The sequence below is a fragment of the Amphiprion ocellaris genome, chromosome 17 (genome assembly GCF_022539595.1).
Source record: "Amphiprion ocellaris isolate individual 3 ecotype Okinawa chromosome 17, ASM2253959v1, whole genome shotgun sequence".
Taxonomy (NCBI): Eukaryota; Metazoa; Chordata; class Actinopteri; family Pomacentridae; genus Amphiprion; species Amphiprion ocellaris.
The window spans coordinates 13732960-13754909 of record NC_072782.1 but is presented as its reverse complement, the minus strand read 5'-3'; the positions used below and the strand labels follow the sequence as shown (position 1 = coordinate 13754909).

Sequence of the window (21950 nt, the reverse complement as noted above, 5' to 3'; positions counted from 1 at the left end):
ACTCTGAAGCAACGTGAAAATGGTGCCGTTATCAGGTTGAAATGTCAACGTTTATGGGCTGGGCTAAACCCCCACTGTGTCAAAGTCTTGTCAAAGCCTTTGCATTGCCCATCATTCTTGATTGCATCTAATTGATTAAGATTAACACACAGATTGACCCTTTAACAAGCCCCGCCCCATCGTGACGCTACCGTTGTTTGGCCCGTGACGCTGCTTGTACACGTAGCCTAGTAGGATGTGTTCATTGAAGATGGTGGCGGTGTGTCAGACTCACTGTCCTGGACATTTGTAAGAATTTATTTATATCTTTACACATTTCCGACATCGGGTAAGAGTAAATATATAACACTACTACTAATGTTTTACTCGGAACGGTTTATTCTGGTGACTATAACAAGCGTGAAACTGTTACCCCTGTAGTTAGCACAGGCTAGTTAGCCAGCAGTGCTAACTAAGCAGCGATGCTAACGCTAGCTGAGCAGGCAGTGAACCTGTTAAATTATGCTCGACGAGTGCCCAGCGACCCGAAACTTATCGCTGTGTGTCCCTGTCACTGCGGAAATTGTACGGAAAGGACAAATATTTATTTTTGTTGAGAAATTCTTAGCTTTGGGCAAAACCAGGCGACTTTAGGTAGCAGTGTTTTGCTGTGTGTTATGGCGTTCATGACATGTATAGCAATGTAGCGTTACCGTTAGCTGTTGAGCAAAGCACCCAGGACCTTTCCTCTTAGGCAGCTTAATGTGTAACGCTACCTTCATGTCCTGCCAAACCAAACAAGAGCCAGTCATCGGTGATATTACAACAATTGTCAAGTATCGGAGTTAAGTCGAAAGCTTACATCTCAGTAGGATAACTTTGTGACTTTTGTAAGTTGGCAGGTCGGCGGTGCTAACATTAGCTTACTAGGCTGCAACGGCTCCAGATGGATATATAACTCCTGGCGGTTGAAAGATCCGGGTTCACGCGACTGCTTGCCTGCTACGTTACCTCTGTCTGTGGCTATTGATCTCCCTTTGTAACATTTGAAATGCTCATTGTCAGTTGGTGTTAGTTCCCCTGATCTTCTGTCAGATGCACAGTGTTTGTATCTGACAGATGATACAATTTCGTCAGAGCATAGTCAAGAATCTGCACATTGCATGTGTGATATCGTTATTTAAATGTGGTCCTGTTATTAACCTTGCCATTGAAAGTAAGAAAACGGTGCAAAGCTGGCAGCGGGATTATTTGACCATAACATCGTCGAGTTCCGGTTTCGATCATTTCGATCATTACAATCAACATTTTTTCTGTTTTCGTTTTCAGCAAAACTCACGAAACAAGTGTAATTCCAATGCCGTTGAGCTCTTTTGTTAGTCATTAGTAGAAGCAGAGACAGATTCAATATGTCCTGACAAAAGCTGTCTGTGTATCTTAAGCTGGTACTTAAGAATTTCTGTTTTATCAGTAACAACATCAGTCTTAGCTGAGCTCAGTGACAGTTTTCTTTGCATGTGTGAGTTATGTGGACTTTTTGAAATGTTTACATGTTTCCATTGTTTAAGACAAGCAATGTGCATTTAATGAAGCAATATGTATATAATTGGATGATATTGTTGAAGTTTGCATTCATTGTAATCAATCACTCGTGTTGTACTCAGTTTTGTAGTGTCGATCACGATGTGTTAGGAGTGATGCAGAAATTGCCACATTGTACCACTTGTTATAATGAGACCATAGACTATAACACAAATAAAGGTGTGGTAAAGTCAATCAAAGAGGCATATGTAGCTTTTTGTTAACCGCTCCCTCTTTCCTTCTCTTTACCCAGCTACGCCTGACTTCTGTCTCTTCAGTGATATCTATTGGAGTGGCGTGGTCCTCGGACCTGTTAGCTCTGCAGACATGCAGCCCCCTCCTCGGACTGGACCTCCAGGAGCTTCTGGCCCTCCTCCTTCTGGGCCCAATATGTTCCGCAGAACCAGGCCTCACAAGCATACAGCAGCAGCAGCAGCTACTGCCACAATGCCACCTGCTGCCCAGCCCATGACTGACCCTTTTGCTTTTGGTAGAACTCCTCCCCCTACAGCTGCAGGTGGTCTCCCAACAATACCTAACAGCAACCCTCCACCAATGCAAACCCCACCTAACACAATGTACTCTCAACCTGGCTTAGGGCTGCCTCCACAACCACTGATGATGGAGGAAGTCCCAGCTGCTCCTCCTGGTCCCCCACCATCCTCTCTTCCAGGAGTGCCCCTGTTCAATCCTCACAGTACAGCATCTGCTGGTGTTTTCCCCGCACCAGTTCCGACAGGTTATGCATCCCCACATAGTGAACAGGGCTATTTTAATTCGAGAGAACAGACACCATCCATGCCCACAGAATCACCACCTATGGCTGTAGCTCCAGCACCTAGTCAGACACCTTTTAACCAAGAATTTCAGGGACAGCCTGCGCCTCTGACTGTGCCCTTCCAGCCACTGCCTCCCACCACGTCCCCTTCTCAGTGGGCCCCTGATCACGGAAGTCGCCCCCCATCTGTTCAGAACTATTTCCAGCCTACTAGCGACCCACAGCCTTTTAATATACCTCCACAGACTCAGATGTATCCCTCCCACAGCCCATCACCCCATCACAACACCTCCGCTCCCCCAACCCAACCTGGACATCCCCAGAACCAGGCTCCTGTTCCTCTTCAAAACCCAGTGAATTCACCTAGTTCTCAATGGCCAGACCCAAATGGACCCCAGCAGCATAATTCCCATTTCCAAACTCAGAGTTATTTCAGTCAGAGCTCTGCCCCCCAAGACTCATGGTTTAACCAACCTCCACAGGACTCAGGCTATCACCAAATGGGGACTGGCCTGGGCCATCCACAGCTTTTGCCTGACTCTGCTGGATCTCAGCCTGTGTCCAATACAGGACCTGGACCCAGTTCTGCCCCTGCCCCAGTTCCATACTCCCAGGAGTCTGGTACACTCTCAATGTTCTTTAAAGACAATGATGTGGAAAATGAGGAAACACTTGCAGGAGAGAGAAACAAGGCAGTGAATGGCATTGCTGGGTCATTTCAGCATCACAGCAGCCCACAAGCTCACAGTGGCCATGCAGATGTTTCTTTGGATTACCAAGGAGCTTCTGTTCAAGATCATGCACACTTACCTTACATGAGTGATGGCAATCATCCGCCACAGGGAAACACGCAAAAGCCACCTGATTCCCAATTCGATCATGTGGAGAATTTGGAGTGTGTACCGAACCAGGAAGTATTGCCCAGCGAAACTCATGGTAGTCCTGCTGCTGCAGCACCCCATGGAGTAGACCAGTTTGAAACCGGGCCGAACCTGGAGACTCCAGATTCAATTCCAAGACCAATTAGATCTGCCAGTGTTTCATCCAATTATAGCAACATGAGCCATGGCAGTGGAACTAGCTCTCGTCGGCACCAGGGAGTAGTAGGTACCTTTATTCAGCAGGAAAGCCCACGTCTCACTGATGATGTTAGTCTGTCAGCCGCCACTGGAGGCTACTTTGAACAGATTGACAGTTCTCCTGCTGGAGATGTGGGTGTGCAACAGAATTCCCTGGAGCAGATGTGGCCTCCTACACCTAGTCCTCCTAAACCAACTGGTATTTTTCAAGCTAGTGCTAATAGCTCTTTTGAACCTGTTCGCTCACATTCAGTTGGGGTGCGTCCTGCTGAGGTTGATAGGGCTAAAATGGTAGTGGAAGGTGGTGCAGATTGTACACCAGGCAACATGGAGCAACCACCAGATAATATGGAAAATATTTATGGCCCAGGACACCACCTTCCTGCTGGGGCTGGAGGTGGCATACCTCATGTGACACACCCAGTGGTTCATTCTCACTCTCGGCCTTCATCCCGTGCTTTTGGGGCCAGTCGGCCCTGTGAGAGTCCTGCTACTACCCTGTGGGCTCAGAATGACCCCGCTAGTTTGGCCGCTAATATCCTCCTCGCCCCTGCTGCACCAACAGTTCTCGCCCCTTTACGTGAACCCAGTGCTGATGTCATCCAACCTCCAGAGGATTGTCCTCTGGACCAGCAGTCCTCCCAGAGAATTCAGCAAACTTCTCAGCAACACTCAGAGAACCTAGAGAACCCACCAAAGGTGAGTGAGGCAGAGCCAACTGACTCTCAAGACAGCCTGGGCTATGCATCTCTCCTTGTTTCTGGCTCACTCCACCAGCCTGTTTTGATTGCCCCACCAGTGTCCAATTACAGTGTGATTCCCCCAAGTACTCAAGCAGCCAGTAAAAGTAGCCTTAGGGAAACTACCCCACCTGTGAGATCACTTGCACAGGGATACGGTGCCAATACCTCCCAAACACCTACTGTAACTTCTAATCAAAATCCACTCTTTGCTCCTGGACCCTTAAGCTTCAATCCGTCTAACCAGGCTCCGCTCAATCTGACTCGAGACAACACAGTAGCGGCAGCACCACCAGAAATCACAGCTCCGCTGCCGTCTCAGCCGGTCGTCCCTCCTCTTTCTAGGAGCCAGTCATTGGGTGGAGACAGCCACTCTGCTGTCCAAGTTAATCCACAGGCTTCTCTTGTGACTCCTGCTGTCTCGAATCATAATCAACCATCAAATTATGAACTGCTTGATTTTTCTATGCACCAATCACAAGCCCAAAGCCAAGCACCTGGCCACCCTTCCTCTCTACATGAGTCTCCACAGTCTAGTAATGGATTTTACCTACAGGTCACCAAAGATGCTCAGCAAGGGGTAAGAGTGGAAGGGAATGCCTCTGTGCAGACCCCAGCTTCTACATCTGCCCCACAGATACCACCGGCACTCTCTCAAGCAGCTGCCACCACCCAGCAGCCCCCAAGTGAGTCTCCTAAGACATCAGATTCTCAGGCTGCACAGCAGGAACAGAAAGACGCTCCTCCTGTTCCTGTGAGTGGAGCACAACCTTCCCTTGGCCAGTATGCAGCTCCAGTGCAGGGGCCTGCTGCAGGAAGTGCTGCTCCTCCTCCTCCTCCCACCGCGGCATACCCTCCTGGGCCTCGAGGACCTGTACCTCCAGGGGCTTCCCAGCCAGCTCCTGCAGAACCACCTCGACCACCCTCCTCTGCAGGCAGCCATCAAAGCTATGGGCCTCCTCCTCCGGGTCCAGGACAGATGTATGGTGGCTATTATGGTAACTATGGAGAATACCCAGATAGCAGAGCACCATATCCTCCTGGTCCGTACCCACCTCCACCTGGGGATCCTAGGACACAGCCATATTATCAAGTAAGTGTAAATTCTTTTTTTCTCTATGCTAGCTGAAGTTGTGCAATCCTCACTCCTGATGAGACTGTCATGTATGAGTAAATGTTGCCAATAAATGTAAAAATGTGAACATCAGTTTGCTTATTGGTGCTTTTATCTCTCAGGATGGTTCATACAGGGGCAGAGGAGATCAATGGTATGGTAGATATGAGGGGCAGGCCCCAGGTTATCGCGATCCAAACTACCAGTACAGAGAGCCTCAGCCAGAGCGACCCAGCTCCAGGGCCAGTCAGTATTCTGACAGACCCTCATCCAGGTTTGTAACACTCTTTCTCAGTCTTTCACCATTGTGTATGTCACAATGTTTCATTGTAGCCGTTCATTTGTTCATGAAGTTTTTAAGTATCTTATTTAAGAGAATATTAAGAGCTAGGCAAAGAATCCTCTGTTAAGTATGGTTTTGTGTCATGTAAGTTACTTTCTTAGCTATATTTAGGTGGTTGTCACACTTGACCTGTAAGTCTCACCTTTTGTTTACTTTTTTCCAAAGGCAAGGCTATCCTGACGATTACCACAGAGCAAACCGAAGTGCCTATAGTGAATATTATGCAGATTATCCCAAGCACTATGATTATGGAGGTATGAGCACAGAGCTGAAAGCTGTTGTTATTTCCTACCATAAATCTGAACTTATTCTCCCCTCTTGTTCAGTGAACATGTTTTAAGCTAATTATTTCATGAAAGGCATTAATCATTGTGGGTATATTAATGTTTTCTATATGTGAATCACCTTCTCTTTGTCTCTGTATTTTCTCTGAAAAGGATACAACTATGGACAATATGACCCGCGATATAGAGGATATTATGATCAGTCCTACTGGTCTAATTACGATGATGCCTACAGAGCCAGAGACAGCTACTATAATCAACATATGTATCCTGCCAGGTATGCAGAGAAAACCATTTGCACAGCCTAAGTGGTGCATGTCAGTGGAATTGTTGTCATTACATTTGGCAATAGGTAATGTCAGGCAAGATAAGAAACTGTTGTTGTCTCTATCTGCTCTATGATGCATATAAGTTCTGTCTGTTCTTATGTATCACACTAGATGATATATTTAAAACAAATGTCCAAGGTTATCTAAGTTCAAGTCTTGTGAAGTTGTTTGCTTTCTCGTGTGTTCTAATGGGTCACATGATGCATTATAACAGGTAGCTGTGTGTGCTATTTGATTTACAAATGCTGTTTGCTCCACTCGCAGGAAAGATGGCTATGAAGACCAGTGGCGCTACTATCCTGGTTATGATGCCAGTTTTGATGATGAGTACCGTCGTCGGGGAGAAATGTACGGCGACGACTTTGACCGACGAAGCGTCCACAGCGAGCAGTCTGCACACAGTGTACACAGCTCTCACAGTCACCACAGCAGACGCAGCAGCTTCAGCTCACGATCACAACAGGTAAATAGATTTTGCTTGTATGCATTTTCTAGGTGTTATTATAGGTTGCTATCATCTGGTTCAACCACAGCTCAGAGACTTCAGGACTAAGCCACACATGAATATATTTTAGACTGTGGACTGACCGCTGCTCTCATTGCTCTGTGCCTGCCAAGCAAATTCCTCCTACCTTTGATACCTTTAGTTGTGGCTTTCTTTAGCACTACACAGATAAGCTCATGAATAAAGGCATAAACACAAATGTAGGCAGTTGGAGTTGAGGCAAAACCTTTTCCCACTGAGGACTGACATGTTGATGCTTTCTGCTTGTAAATTCACACCAGAACTCCTCCTCATTGTCACTTCTGCAAGACCCAGACGTATAAGTTGATAGTCAGTCAGGAGGAAAGGTGTTGTTTTTTTGTTTATTTGTTTTATCATAACTGTTGAATCTGTTTCAATGAAGATCTTTGAGTTATTGAGTTCTTATATGTTTGGTCAGCTTTATTAATATTGATGCATTCAGTCCTTTGACAGTAGTTTCTTTCTTATATTGTGTTTACAGAAGAGTGTTTATCCATGTGCTTGTGCAATAGAGTACTTTACATAACTGCTTGCTAAGTTGAACAGAGTACTTTTGTTGTTCTTGAAATGGCTTACTGTAACCTCAAAGACAAATATAAGATTATGTTAATTTAAATATTTAAAAGTTTTATATAGGCCTCAATTGCATTTTAATTGCATTTTAGACTATTTGTCACTCATGCAATGAAATTATGTCAGAAGGCACAGAATGTGACTGAAACGAAGTCGAAAATGTTTCACCACAATTTTTGGATTTTGTAGCTCCACTTCTGTATTGTGTGAGTGGAAAGAAAAAAGTCTGTTTATGCTAATGTTTAATTTGTCCTCTTATTTCTGATACATTCATATATTCTCCCTTTAATGCTATATCTTCCTGCAGAGCCAGGTATACAGGAGCCAGCCTGACTTAGTATCAGCAGTTTATGACACCACATCATCAACTCTGGCTGTGGACTATTCCTATGGGCAGTACCCGAACCAGACTGATGCCTCCCAGAACTACAGTCAGTACCTCTATCCTTCTGAGTACCCTGCAGAAAGCACCTGGATCGCTCCAGAGCAACGTAAGTAGGCAGTTTTTAGTTTTAGGAGAGTTTGCATTTTTTCCCGTCCTTAAATGCCAGCAGTTTCCTTTCTGTAATTCAATTAAGTGCTCCTATTCTGTCTATTATGTCCTCTCTAGCTCCCCCTCGTCCTGCAACCCCAGAGAAGTTCACCATACCCCACCGCTGTGCCCGCTTTGGACCAGGTGGTCATCTGGTACAAGTACTGCCAAATCTCCCCTCAGCTGGACAGCCTGCTCTGGTTGATATCCACAACATAGAGGTACATTTTTAACAGACTGTGTGTTTCAGTGTTGCATTGTTGGAAGCTTTTGTTCATTGTGTTACGAAAAGATTTTTTATTTTAGAGGTGAGGTAACTGTAAGAAGGAATATCAGTATACAAGAGGGCCTTTTTGTTGCCGTTTTATTGTGTACATGATAGAAAGCAGAACAGAATAGGTTTCCCTTAAACTGCAGACCTTTTTGAGAATGTTTCTGATTCAGGGGTGTTAAAAGAACATGAGTATTGTGGTTTAAAGAAACCTAACAGACTGAGCAGTGATGAAGCTGTTAATGGATTGTGTATCTTTTGAGAAGATTTTCTTTTGGATAGATACAGGCAAATAATTCACTTTTGTAGACTAAAAATGTAAGATCTGCAACACTAAGTGATCGGAAACCATTGACGTCATGTAACCTGCAAATGTATGAGTGATTAAAAGAAAAAATACTCGAGAATACATGAACACAATGTACGGAATAAGAATATACCCTACACCTATTTCCTCAGACCATGCTACAGGATACAGCGGATCAGGCAGAACTTCGAGCGTTCCCAGGACCCCTTGTCAAGTAAGTGTGTTCTGCCATCTTTATCCATCATTATTAGATCTTAATCATTAACTTTTAAATCCGAAGTTTGGAGATATTTAATATTTTGTTTTTGTCAACAAATCCCATTAAAAAGGCTGAATGTTTGTGTTATTTAGGCTATGCTAATTTATACATATGGGGTGGACACAAAAATACAAGCACTTGTCAGTAAAATGCAATTCAGCGCTACAATCTGTAAAATGACAGTGAAGTTGAGTCTTAAGCCTGAAAACACCAACTGAAAATTGAAAGCCTGATGCAGGTAGGATTTATTGCATTACTGTTGCATTAATTCTGTCAGGTGTTCCTGATAAACTGGCAGCTGAGTGTGAATTCATACACAGTAGAGTTTATTTTTTGCTGCATTCGAGCGTCTTAAAATCACTCAACAGTATATAATAGGTAATGTTGATTTGAATACTCACTGCCATCTTGTCTCACATCTTACATTGTGTCCTTCAGGGAGGAGACACATAAGGTAGATGTGATAAAGTTTTCCCAGAACAAAGCAGTGGAGTGTTCCCGTGATAACAACCTCCTGGACAGAGACTCTGCTCGCCTGCTCTGGGACTTCATTATGCTGCTGTGTAGACAGAATGGGGTAAGACTGTCCAGACATAACTGTGAATCTCTTGGGCATAGAACTGAAGGCGGAAATGTGACCTTTTATGTTTGTTTGAAACAATGTCCTCACTGTCACACTCTATTTCTTAAGACTGTCGTCGGCACAGACATTGCTGACCTCTTGCTGAAGGAGCATCGCTCAGTCTGGCTTCCGGGCAAGAGTCCTAATGAAGCCAACTTGATTGATTTTAACAATGAGCCTCTGGCACGAGCTGAGGAAGAGCCTGGAGCTGGACCACTATCCCTTCTTTCAGACACTTTCATGACTGTGCCAGAGAATGTTGGCAAGGAAACCGAACGCTTTAGGGAACTGCTACTTTTTGGCCGCAAGAAGGTATGAAATGCACATAATACCTACATTATTGTAATGTAATTTTATTATGCAGGATCTGGCATATTTTCAACTGTTTCTGTGGAATAGGATGCACTAGAAGCGGCCATGAAGGGAGGTCTCTGGGGTCATGCCCTGCTGTTGGCCAGTAAAATGGACAACAGGACACATGCACGTGTCATGACAAGGTGAAGTACCAATGATATAAAAAACTATGATGCCTAAGTTTGACTGACCCTTCATTATGTGATGACTGCATTCACACTTACTGTTAAGTTTTCTTGATCCTGACAGTCCTGAGCGAAGCAGAAATTGTTCATGTAATTATTGGCCTGTTTGGTGTTTACAGCGGCATTATTAAATACAAACCAAAAGATGCAAAACAAATCACATAGATAAGGCTGGAACCTAATTGGACAGCTTTTGTGATGTATATTTTGCAACCAAACGTATTGTACTTCCACAGCAGTGCTGTCTTGCTGGGCTAAATGTGCTTGTTAGATATTTGGAACAATATATATAATGATATTTCTACTAGTTTGTAATTCACAAAGAGCTCAGAAATAAATGAAGGAGTGAAAATGGCACCAGGAATTACTGTTTTGTAGACAAACAAAAATATGCTGCAAGGAGACAGTGGTTTCAGTGCCTGCACTGAACTATAATGGACAACATGGCATAGGCATAGATTCTGTTTTGGTTTGTTTATATGTATTGGACTGCACCAGAGTTCCTTTGGAAGCAGACTTTGATCCACCTGTTAAAGAGTATCTTGATCTGCTTGTGTGGTATGTGTCAAGGTTGGCTGCTTTCACACTTTAAATAAACCACACAAACCGGGCAGTTGCACAAGAATTTGTTTTAATTGAACCCAACCTGCAAAAAGCGAACATCCTCACTGACATAAGCTTTCTTTGATGTATAGGTTTGCCAACAGTTTGCCGATCAATGATCCTCTTCAGACAGTGTACCAGCTGATGTCGGGGAGGATGCCTGCATCAGCCACTGTAAGTATTGTTTCATTTTTCTGTCCTTGATTACGAATCATTTTCTAGTCATTTTAAAGGAGTTGTACAGGTGTCATTTTCAAGTGTGTACGCCTCAGTTGAGCTCTTGTGTTCATCCAGTGCTGCGGAGAGGAAAAGTGGGGCGACTGGCGCCCTCATCTGGCCATGGTGCTGTCTAACCTCACACATACTCTGGACCTGGATACTCGCACAATCACCACCATGGGAGACACTCTTGGTAGGATTATATTATAAATCTAGTAACTAACAACGCTGAACTTAACAACATTCATAGAACACTTGTTGTGTCTTGTGCCAGTTTCTAAAGGGCTGAATGATGCTGCACATTTCTGCTACTTGATGGCCCAAGTTGGTCTTGGAGTTTTTACGAAGAAGAGCACCAAGATGGTTTTGATTGGCTCCAACCACAGGTTAGTGAAAGAGGCAGACATACAGCGCTTAAAGATCTATACGTAGTTTACAGAAAACAAGTCACACGTATAACTCTATCATTGTCTCTGCATTACAGTTTGCCCTTTTACCAATTTGCAACCAATGAAGCAATCCAGAGGACTGAGGCCTATGAGTATGCTCAGTCTCTGGGCTCCCAGCCCTGTTCACTGCCCAATTTCCAGGTAGATTTTTATTGGTTTTACCCACCAAGATCCTAAAAACTGACTGTATGGACTATATTAAATAGATTGAAGAATTGCTCTTATTTGCATTTCTATTATATCTATGGCTCAGTACATGATTACAATAATGTTTCACTGGGATGTTTTTGAGCAATGACACTCTTCTGTTTATTGTTTCCCATTAGGTGTACAAGTTGATCTATGCATGCCGCTTGGCTGAAGCAGGCCTGAGTGCTCAGGCCTTCCACTACTGTGAAGTTATCTCAAGAACTGTCCTCATGCAGCCTGCATACTACTCCCCTGTTTTCATCAGCCAGATCATACAAGTATGCACTGATTATCGTCTGTCCCTCTTATCCCCCCTCTATAGTCATTATAAATACATGCCAGTGTTCACATTCTGACAAATGTATTTTTTACACTGTTAACAGATGTCTGAAAAGCTGCGGTTCTTTGATCCACAACTGAAGGAGAAACCAGAGCAGGAGTTGTTCAATGAGCCTGAATGGCTGATTCACCTCAAACAGCTGGATGGACAGCTCAAGGTGAGTAGGAGGAAAAGTATTTTTAGTCATATGAGCTAATTTACCAAAATGATATTCAAAAATTTAGCTCTCTGGAGAGCATAGGCATTTTCACTGTAATATGTGTACTTAATTGTAATGCTAGTTGGTCGAGGGAGTCACAAAACATATGAAAAGAATTAATCTTTGCTTTCCTTACAATTTACGAGGTCCAGAAAGGACGTGTGTAAATGTTTTTGTTTTACCCATTCACAATAATCCTGTTGTGATGATTTGTTTTTCCAAATTAGTTTTGATGTTTTATTGTTTTTTTAGTCATTTGTACTCATGTAACAATTGCTTGATGCTTTTGTTTTTTGTAGACTGGCGTGATTACATACAGCGCCAACAGAACAACTCCTACACAGTTCGACTGCAGCAGCCCCAGCTCTGACTTGGATCAGCCGAGTCCACCTGAACCTTACAGTATACCGCTGGAGACGGATGGCCTAACCCCTGACAACCCACTCATGAGCTCACTACTGCCTGGATCTCAACCACAGGCAGTACAGTTGATGCCTCCAGGTGTGTATGGACATGTGGAAGGTTTTTTTTAACTTCTCTGTATTATGATATGAATTCAAAATGCTCATCTTTTTGTACTTTGTTTCAGCTCCCACCTCCATCCTCCAAGATGGGATGGCCCCTCCTCAGCTCTTACCCCCCAGCGATGGGCCCCAGTTCTACCCAGTACACCCCAGTGGACCACCAGGCCAGATCCCCATCTCAGGCTACCCTCCGCAGGATCCTGGCTTTGCCCCTCCCCCTTTCCAGCCTCAACCTGAGCAGCCAGAAATGTATCCAGGAGCCCATCAGCAGCCGTGTCCCCCTCCACAAATGGGCCAGATGTCACCACACATGCTCCCTCAGATGCTGCATTCACCTGTGCAGATGAGCCACCCGCCTCCGCAGATGGCTCCACACATGCCCCCCTCTCCCGGGCATATGCCACCTGTAGAGCAGCAGGCTCTGCCAGAGATGCCAGCTGGTCAACCGATATCATCCTCCCCACCCAGAGGCTCTCTCACACCTCAGAAGGACTTCTATGACCAAATGGCTCAAATGGTCAGTACCTGGTGGTCTGAATGTCTGAAAAACATCCTTACGTCATCCTTTATGAACTTCTTAGTATGTGCACTCCTCACTAAAATTCTTACTATGTTGTCTTTGTGGCACTGCAGGGTACTGGAAGATCACGGGCTGCTTCACGATCTTCAATGTATATGGTGCGTGCGTGTCATGTATAAACTGCTACTGTACTGTATTTTCTTCTGTTTAATCTGTCTGGTGCTAGTTTGTGTTAGCCCTTGTTTTCAGAGCCAACAGGGAGCAGAGTGTCTTACATGCTCAAGAAGGCAGTTGTTGGGCTGCTCAGCTAATCACATGCTAGACATGGTATTTTAACTTTAGTCTCCAGAAAAGGCCCTTGAATTTTTACAGTGTAGTTGTGGAAATCTGTGGAATCTGTCCATAACATCTATAAGACAAAATTAAATTAGTTTAATTATCACATTAAGGCCTCCCGTTAAGCTCAAAAGACACTTTAGATAATCAGACTGTAAGTATATACTTTATTCTTATCAGTATTTCTCTTGTGCAGCCATCAGGACGGCGCTCTCGCACAACCTCCGAGTCTTCCAGTCACTCAATTGGAAGAGAACGGAGCAACTCGGCTGTGAAGCAGGCGTCTCCCCCTCCACCTTCCATTCCCGAACAGCCCCGTAAAGAAGAGGCCAAGAAAGTCAAGAAAGACTCACCAAAAAAGGTCCATGTTCACACATAAGTTCTCAGCTCTTCAGTCAGCGTCTCTCCAATGTTCACTGGTGTTCAGTGCAGTTTTCCTTTATTTTCACGCACAGGGCGGTGGTGGTGCTGGCTGGCTGGGCTGGATCATGAGGGGGAGGGGGAAGAATGAGGCTCACTTGCCAGATGACAAAAACAAATCTGTAAGTGATAGTTATTAAATGTGCATGAAGTATTTCCACTTTACTAATTTTACCAGGTTTTGTTTATGTAGTTCTACATGCCAGCTGTGCTGATCAGAGCCCTGCGTTCTTTATTATTATCAGATTGTATGGGATGAAAAGAAGCAGAGATGGGTTGACTTGAATGAGCCTGAAGAGGAGGTCAGTAATCGTTCAGAACTGGAGTACAAGCCAGAAATATGATTTTTCAACAAGCTTGAAAGCTTTATTTATCAACCAAATGTAATCATTTTCTTACAATCTGTTAGAGTAAGCCGCCTCCGCCGCCTCCCTCTGGTTTCCCCAAGATGGCTCCGATGCCTGGCCCTGGAGGGCCCCCTGCACCCCCGAGTAGTGGCCCTTCAGTCAACATGTTCTCCAGGAAGGCAGGTGAGAAGGGTTGTACACTGTAGTTTTTGGCTACACAAACACTATGCTTGACCTTGCACAATCCCTTGGAATATAGGATTACTTGGTCTTTTAAATGTTTCTTACCACTCATGTGTTTTTGTCTTCTCAGGCACGAAGAGCAGATACGTGGATGTTTTGAACCCCAGTAGAACTGCTAAACCAGGAGGAATGGCCCCAGCGCCAGCAGACATCTTTGCTCCTTTGGCACCGATGCCAATGCCTGCTAACCTATTTGTGCCTAGTTCAGGTGTGTGACATGGATTAAGATTAAACAAACACTGTAAAATACTTAAAATATGTACATACAGTACATACAGTATGCATGAATGTTACAATACAGGAAAAAGCCACAACTCTTGGTAGTTGTAGATGATTTCTGTTTGATTTTGGAAGATGGAGCTACAACGCAGTGAAGGATTAAAATGAAGTGTTTCTCGGTATTTCTTCTGTAGCTCCTGACGATCATCAACCTCTGGAGGGCAGTGAAGGAGGAAATCAAGAGCAGAATTCACCAAACGCCAGCGCTGCTCCACAGGTATCTAATATTTCTCTTTGTTGCTAACTCTCCTGATTTATTGTTTCTAAAACCTTTTCATGCTGTTGCTTTACTGCTATAAATAGATTGTGGCTTTCAGCATGTCTGTGTTTTGATCTATTTTACGTCATTGATCAAATGAAGTAAAGTACCACTCAGGTGTCAAATCTCAGACTATGTCAAAACAAGTTAAGACATAAAACCTTATAAGAGATCCTTTATAACATGTAAAGATAAAAGGTGATGTTGCTGGAGGTTGTAGCACATGATGTAGTTTAGTCAGTTCACATATTGTACAAAGTTCTGTTCATTCAATATCTCTTCTGTTGCACTTTAATCTGTTCAGATGTTCAACCCAACGTTGTTGCCGCCTGCCCCAGAAGGTCCTCCTGTGTCTGATGGCTCACAGTCTGGAGAGGTAAAACCAATCAGTCCCTGTTGGCTGCTTCTGTAGCTACCATTGTGCCACCACAGAAACATGTTGCTCAACAGCTAACAGCCAGCGCGTGCAATTTGCTTATTTGTATGACTAAGTTAAAGCGAGAAAGATCAGGAGAATGCATGCATGTCAACTGAAAGTCTTTCCTTATAATCATGCTAAATGCTTTGTTAATTAGTGCAAACTCTGTTCCATTTGTCGCTGGAATATAGTTCTCGCCATGTCTGTTTTTTCAAGAACCATAATTGTTCTAACGCTGATTTATTCATTTTCATTCTGAACTGGTGGGTAGTGTGAACAAATCTAATCCAGTGCATGGGAGATTATTAATATGGGTTTGTGGTTTGTGTTTTTTGTCTACTGTTTATTTCCCTCCTGCTGTCTTTAGCTCTCACGTTCTAGCTCAATGAGTTCTTTATCACGCGAAGTGAGTCAGCATTTAAACCAGGTACCTCTAACTGGACTTCAGGCGGTCCGTCACTCTCACCCCCACCTGCCACCCTTCTAACTCACCGCATCACTAGCAGCACGCTTCACCATTTGCACCCAAATCTTTGCTGCCCCCATCAAACCCAGGATGTCTGCCTGCTCGCCTGCCTGCTGTCTCCAGCATAAATGAACTCTACATTTGTTAGGAAAAGCTCAACCCTGCAACTAGTCAACAAATTATAACTAACTATAGAGTTTGTAGTGAAGTTTCTTAGATGATTCTGTGGATCTGAAAGTCGGTCTGTAGGTTGGTGCAGAGCTTCAGTCCAGACTGAAACATCTCATCACCTGTTGAAGAGATCGCATTAACATTTTGTGCAAAAGTTCAAGGTCCCGAGAAGATGAATCCTACTGACTTATGTGATCTCTAAAGATACAAAATGAAAGTTGTTAATGTTGTCCAACAATTCCTTGGGGCAGCAATGTTAAAAACGGCATGGCAGATCTGCGTCAACAATATCTGCCTTAATTACAATTTGCTAGAGTAACTGCATATGGATTCTCTTCACGTAGCAGTTGTTTTTTCTTTGCTTCTCTTGAGTTCATGTGGAACACAATAAATACCATCGCCTTTTGTTAAAGAGAAGTGTTTAGGAAAACACAGGCTGTCATTTTCATAACTATTCAACTGCCATTACTGTATCTTACTGACACGGAGTAACTGACTTTTCTCGTGCCACCTTGAGGTCGACGTGTGGTTTTAAATGAAATGTGGTTTTGATTGAATTGTCATGAAATTTGGCACAGATATTCATATTGTTCAGATGTATTCTGACAACCCAAGCGATCCCTTCACTTTGCATTTAGGGTCTTCATTTGATTTGTTCAGTACTTTGGTTTAAGAACAATTTTTTTTTCAGGGCTTATAACTGCACATTTGAGACTTTTCAACATAATTCTTTTGTGTTGATTGGCTTTCTGGTTGTGTGTAACCCATCAGATAGTGCTGTAGAAGGGACATTGCTCAAGGCCACAGAGCAACTATAAATAGACAAAGGCAAAGTGGCGCATTTCTAAATTTTAGTGTGAATTGATTAGAAAAGATAACACTAATGCTAATTGGAAAAATGCTGAAAATTGGATCTGATCATCATCTAGGCTGATAATTCAGGGACCAAATGCCTGTGAATCTGTGACATTCTCACCAGCCTCAGCTGTACTTTTTGTTAATTAGCAACTGTTAGCAAGTTATACCAGGGTTATGAACATGGTGAGCATAATACCGTCAGCATGTTAGCATTATCGGTTTGAGCTTGTTGATGTTAGCCTTTAGCTCAAAGCAGGTCCAGCTTCACAGAACTGTCTATAAATGAAGCTTTGACATGTAAAGTTAACGATCAGAGAGTGAAACATGCTGGAGACTGTTGCAGGAGGCCTCCCTGCTTGTTGTAATAGGAGCACACAGCTTCATTAACCCGTCATAAAGCTTGCATGACTACTAAAATAGGTGTAACAGTGGTTAGAGAAACCGCTTTGCTGTGATTCCAAATCTTCTTTCACATTACTTTCCCACTTTCTTTTACAATGTCTGTGTGACATTGGGAGTGCACTCTTCTCTCCATCTCTGCTGTAAACTAATGGTACTGTATCGCTGCACACACTTCAGTAACTTTACTTGTCTTTGGACAGAGTCATCCTGCCCCAGGAACTGCACCCACTGGAGGCGTCACCTTTTATAACCCCGCACAGTTTGCACAGGTATGGATTTTTAAACTAAATTTCATACTTTAGAAGTTGCAATATGCTTTCTTTCCTTTTCACTCTATAATCCTGTTGCCTTGCTGTTGTTTTCCAGACGAGTGCACCATCAGGAGGTGGACTACGCTCTGGCCGATTGGGCGGTCAGCGCCAGTACCCAGTGTTGAAGTAAACATCATCTCACAGAGAGATTGTGTAAACAGACTTGTTGGATAGAACTACCTGGAAGTAAATGAAGCACATGGACATCCTGCTCTCTGTCTTAAGGACCCTGCTTTCTGCCTGCACCTAAGAAGAGCATAATCACAGTCTCCGTCATGTCAGTCCTCGTCCAACAGCTTAACCACTCGTCTTTTTCTTTAGCTCTGTTACTGTCACTGTTTTTTAAAAGGCACGTTGTTTTCCTTCGAAGGGCTTATTACTGCATCCAAACAGAAAATAGACGGTTCTATGATTAACACATGTAAAGGCTTATCTGTGGATGCATCCATACAAAAACCATATGCCCACGTAGGCATAATTTAGTGTACAATAAATATGTTTCTCCCGTAAAGCTGCCCAGCTTCTCCTCAAATATGACTGTCAACAGAACGATTATCCCATGTTCTGTTATAGATTTCCCTTTCTGTCCAAAGTCCAAAGGTGTGTGATTGATTGTATGAGTGACGGGTAGAAAGAAAGTGGCACCTTTTTAATTTTATATTGTGGACTTGTACACGCAGCTCTTCGGTGTTCTTCTGTCAACTGGAGAAAACATTTTGTGTGAGAATGAACTGTCAGTAGTGCTTTGTCTGCCGTGTCGTTTGCTTTTCCTCAGTCACTCGCCAGTAAAGGAAGCATGTTGGATGACACAGGAAAGAGAGAGAAAGCCTGCAGTGTTGGGATGTTGCTCGTTTCAGATATTTATTTAAATGTCCTCCTGCCCATCAGTTCTTCACTTTTGAAGATGTGTTCGGGGTCTTTCGTCCAAGTTGAGCTGGAGTTTCTCTATCGAGGAAATTTCAATATCATCGAATCGAGGGTTGGTGTTCAGAGCAGCAGGAACCAGCATTAAAACTGCATTTTAAGTGTCGCTAGAAATGAATCTATCCAAATATTTGTATATCAGATTGATTGTATTTATGAGCTGTAGGCATAACGGTGTGTGTGCGCGTGTACGTGTGTGTGGAGAGCAACTAATTTTTTTCTGATAAGCTTTGACAAAATGCATTTATGATTGATGAGATAAGATTCATATTCTGATCATTTGTATTGGCCGCTTCTGCAAACAAATAAATCTTTATCGAAATTGTGACCTGAGAGCTAATTGTACTCTAAACATTTCTTGTCATTTTAATTTACTGATGTGATGTTTTTTTTTAAAATTCAGTCATTTGTCATCCTAAATGTTTCTGAATCAATGATTTTGTAGACATCACTATGATTTTAAAAGTTCCCCATTTGTTTCAAAAAAGCAGTTGTTTTCCCCAGTGTTTTAGAATTCCTCATGTAAAATTCCTGACAGAAAAGCGTGAATACAAAAGGTAGAAGCAAATGGTAATAAAGGTATTTTTGCGCTCTGTAGCACTTTGAAAGAGACGTCTACTGGTTTCATTCATTATATAAAACAGTGTTTTAAAATAAAGTGAATGAGGAAAGTGTGGCTGTCAGCCGAGTCACAGGAAAAACTGCCACATTATAAAGCACATAAATATTAATGCAAATGTGACCTGAAGTCCTGTAGTGATACTGAGTAACATTGAAGGTATCAAAGCTTGAGCTGAGACTGCACTCATTTTTCTTCTGAAAGTGGAAGGTTAAATGTATTGTGAACTGAATAAGTGTGGCTTCCGAAGTTTTGAATTAGAGCATGACTGATAAAATAGCCGGGTCAATATAGAATTGCGGGACAGTTTATAACATAGGTGACATTTTTGCTGTTTTCAGGCCTAAAATCAACATGGCCGCTTATAACCAAACACCACATGACATTTTTAGAGAAAGAGTCTTCTAAAATGTTGAGTGAAATTAAAAGTTATTTATAAAGATATTGTAGTAAACCTGTTAACATGATAAATCCACACTACTTTATATTAAATAACTCAGAAAGCCTTGGAGTCTTGACAGTCTTTTCTTCAGAAGGAAATTACATCATGTGGAGCAGGTCATGTGATCTGGAATTAACACACTTCCTTGAGAGGTATTTTTGTAATGGGAAACTTAGTTGAAAGCCATAGTCATAAATGGTGTCACCATCAGATAGTTCATAACATGATTTTCAGCTTTAATTATATTTTTATCTACAGTCAGGTGACAAATTAAAGGCGTCTCAGTAATGTGTTGGTCCACCACACCAGCTTTAATTTGTGCTGGCATTTGATTCTCAGAGTCTAAAATCTATTTCATATCCAGAAGATTGAACACCATTTTTACAAAAGAAATTTCATTTATAGTTTGGATGATGGTGGAGAGTAGTAACACGTTAGTCCAGAATCTCCCATAGGTGTTCAACTGAGTTTAGATCTGGTCATTTCAAAGGCCATAGCATGGAATTCACACATCTTCGTCCTAATGAAACCATTCAGTTACTCCCATGTGACTAACGAATGGAGGTACTGTCATCCTGGAAGAGACGACCCCTATCAGGATAGAAATATTTCATCACAGGATAAAGATGAGCTCTCAGAACAACTTTGTACTGGCCTCTACAGTAAGGGAGAGCCACTGAGTCCATTCTATTCACAGGTCAAGTTTGTTTTTAGTCGCCATCCATCTATAGGTCGCAAAAATCATCCAGACTGGATAGTTTGTATCTAATATTAATCATATTGGATACAATTACCCACGTTGAACAGCTGCATAATTTTCTTAAGACGCTAACACTAAGCTAAATGCTAATCCCAGTTTATGCCACTTGTGTATCAAACCCACAAATATTTACTGATGATTTGAAGGTATTTCTAGAATCCTGAAGCCATTGGGATGAAACAAAACATTATTTGCTGGATGAAAAAGAAAGGTTTTTCACCTGTAACTCTTTATTCAAAGATGGCAGCAGGTGTCTAGAATGCTGCTCTGTGATTAAATGACTTCTGCTGCGAGAGAAGCACAAACTTGACTACACTAACAGTAATCTGCCATTTAGATATTTTGAGCCACAACATTTCATTTATGAGCTGGCTTGTTTGTTTTTTTTTAAAATGTGCACTTTTTCCCATTTTCATGAGCTTGACAAAGAACTAAACTCATAGCTCTTGGAGACAATAAAAATAGATCTTCAGGAGGTTACATTTTTACAGGGTGAGTGTGCAACATCTACATAAACTCCAGTGGTTTGTGTCTTTTTTTCATGCCATGCATTGTTGCCAGATTGTGGAGGACGCTTTATAAGCATAATCTTAGTACTATAAGACATTTTAATCTTGTAAGGTATAAAGAGGAGGAGTTGATGACAAAAACACTGTGACGTGAAAGGTGCAGGGATTCAAAAAACAATGAGAAGTTAAATTGTTGCACTGTGGTTCACAAATGACCATGTTTAACAGTTTTAGCAGCAGTGGCAGTCATACACAGCTCAGGGGAGCATGAATGTGTGTACAACATTTCAGGGCAATGCATCCCACAGCTGTTTTCAGAGTGAACCACATTGCCATCCACAGAGTCTTGTCACTGTCTGCTGCATTTTCTGTTTCAAGTTACAGTTACACCACGACTACAGCACAAAAACAAAAACAAATAGCAGGATGGTTGGCAACATTTATATGTGCACTTCCTGTAGAGCAGACCTGGGCATCCTACGGCCCGCGGGCCACATCCGGCCCGCCGGACGACCCTGACTGGCCCGCATGAGGTCACTGGAAAATATTAAAAGTCAATGCAAATATATATCATCACAATACATGCAAGCAATACGCCTGCACTGCTTTTATTTTGAAAGCGCTGCTAAGTTAACGTTTTTTCGCGCGTGCTTTCCGTACTTAGCATAAGGTTTATGCGCTGATTGGTTTGTTGGTTAACTTCATCCCGGGAAGATGTCAGCTAACGGCACAAAAAGAAAGATTGATTCCGAATGCAGAGTTTTTAACAAGGCATGGACTTCCAAGTATTTCTTCACTGAAGTCAGAGGTAAAGCTGTGGGCTGGTTTGTGGCGAACAGATCGCGGTGCTCAAGGATTATAATCTGAATCGACATTACGAGACCAAACATGGCGGAGAAGTACAAACATTTGACTGATGCAGAGCGGGGAGGATGTCTGAAGGTTTGCTAGCTAAACTGCTAAAGCAGCAATGACTTTGTTTTACCAAAGCTCACATCAAGGGATGCAGCAGTCAAGACGAGTTTTCTAATGTCCTACAAAGTCCCCAAAAACGGTAAGCCATTCTCTGATGGAGAGTTTATAAAAGAATGTCTGGTGGACTCTGCAGCGTTTATGTGCCCGGAGAAGAAAGGAGCGTTTGTTAATGTGGCCCTTTGGAGGCGAACCGTAACGAGGCGGGTGGAGAGCATCGCCGAAAATCTGGAGCTTCAGCTGCACAACAGTGGACGATTTTGACGTTTTCTCCTCGGCTCTGGACGAGAGCTGTGATGTCCGTATCACAGCCCA

At 42.9% G+C, this 21950-nt stretch overlaps 1 protein-coding gene across 4 annotated transcripts; it reads left to right on the top strand.

The window, feature by feature from the left end:
* The first annotated feature begins 211 nt into the window (after positions 1 to 211).
* Positions 212 to 18941, top strand: sec16a (SEC16 homolog A, endoplasmic reticulum export factor). 4 transcript variants are annotated; one of them, XM_035949034.2, is made up of 32 exons: positions 212 to 288; positions 1814 to 4116; positions 4714 to 5250; positions 5394 to 5545; positions 5780 to 5868; positions 6052 to 6175; positions 6492 to 6690; positions 7634 to 7817; positions 7937 to 8079; positions 8589 to 8650; positions 9134 to 9272; positions 9387 to 9629; positions 9717 to 9814; positions 10552 to 10633; positions 10754 to 10871; positions 10953 to 11064; positions 11163 to 11268; positions 11454 to 11594; positions 11700 to 11813; positions 12155 to 12356; positions 12445 to 12896; positions 13013 to 13057; positions 13432 to 13596; positions 13691 to 13777; positions 13901 to 13957; positions 14065 to 14185; positions 14316 to 14453; positions 14659 to 14741; positions 15088 to 15159; positions 15569 to 15628; positions 17299 to 17367; positions 17465 to 18941. In XM_035949034.2, exons 2-32 carry the CDS (start codon positions 1888 to 1890, stop codon positions 17537 to 17539), a joined length of 6498 nt encoding a protein of 2165 aa, XP_035804927.2. In that variant the 5' UTR covers positions 212 to 288; positions 1814 to 1887; the 3' UTR covers positions 17540 to 18941. The 4 variants fall into 4 exon arrangements, with proteins under 4 accessions (XP_035804927.2, XP_023127934.2, XP_023127937.2 ...); XM_023272166.3 differs by having other exon boundaries at positions 1814 to 5250; XM_023272168.3 differs by having other exon boundaries at positions 217 to 328; positions 1814 to 5250.
* Positions 18942 to 21950: the final 3009 nt, after the last annotated feature.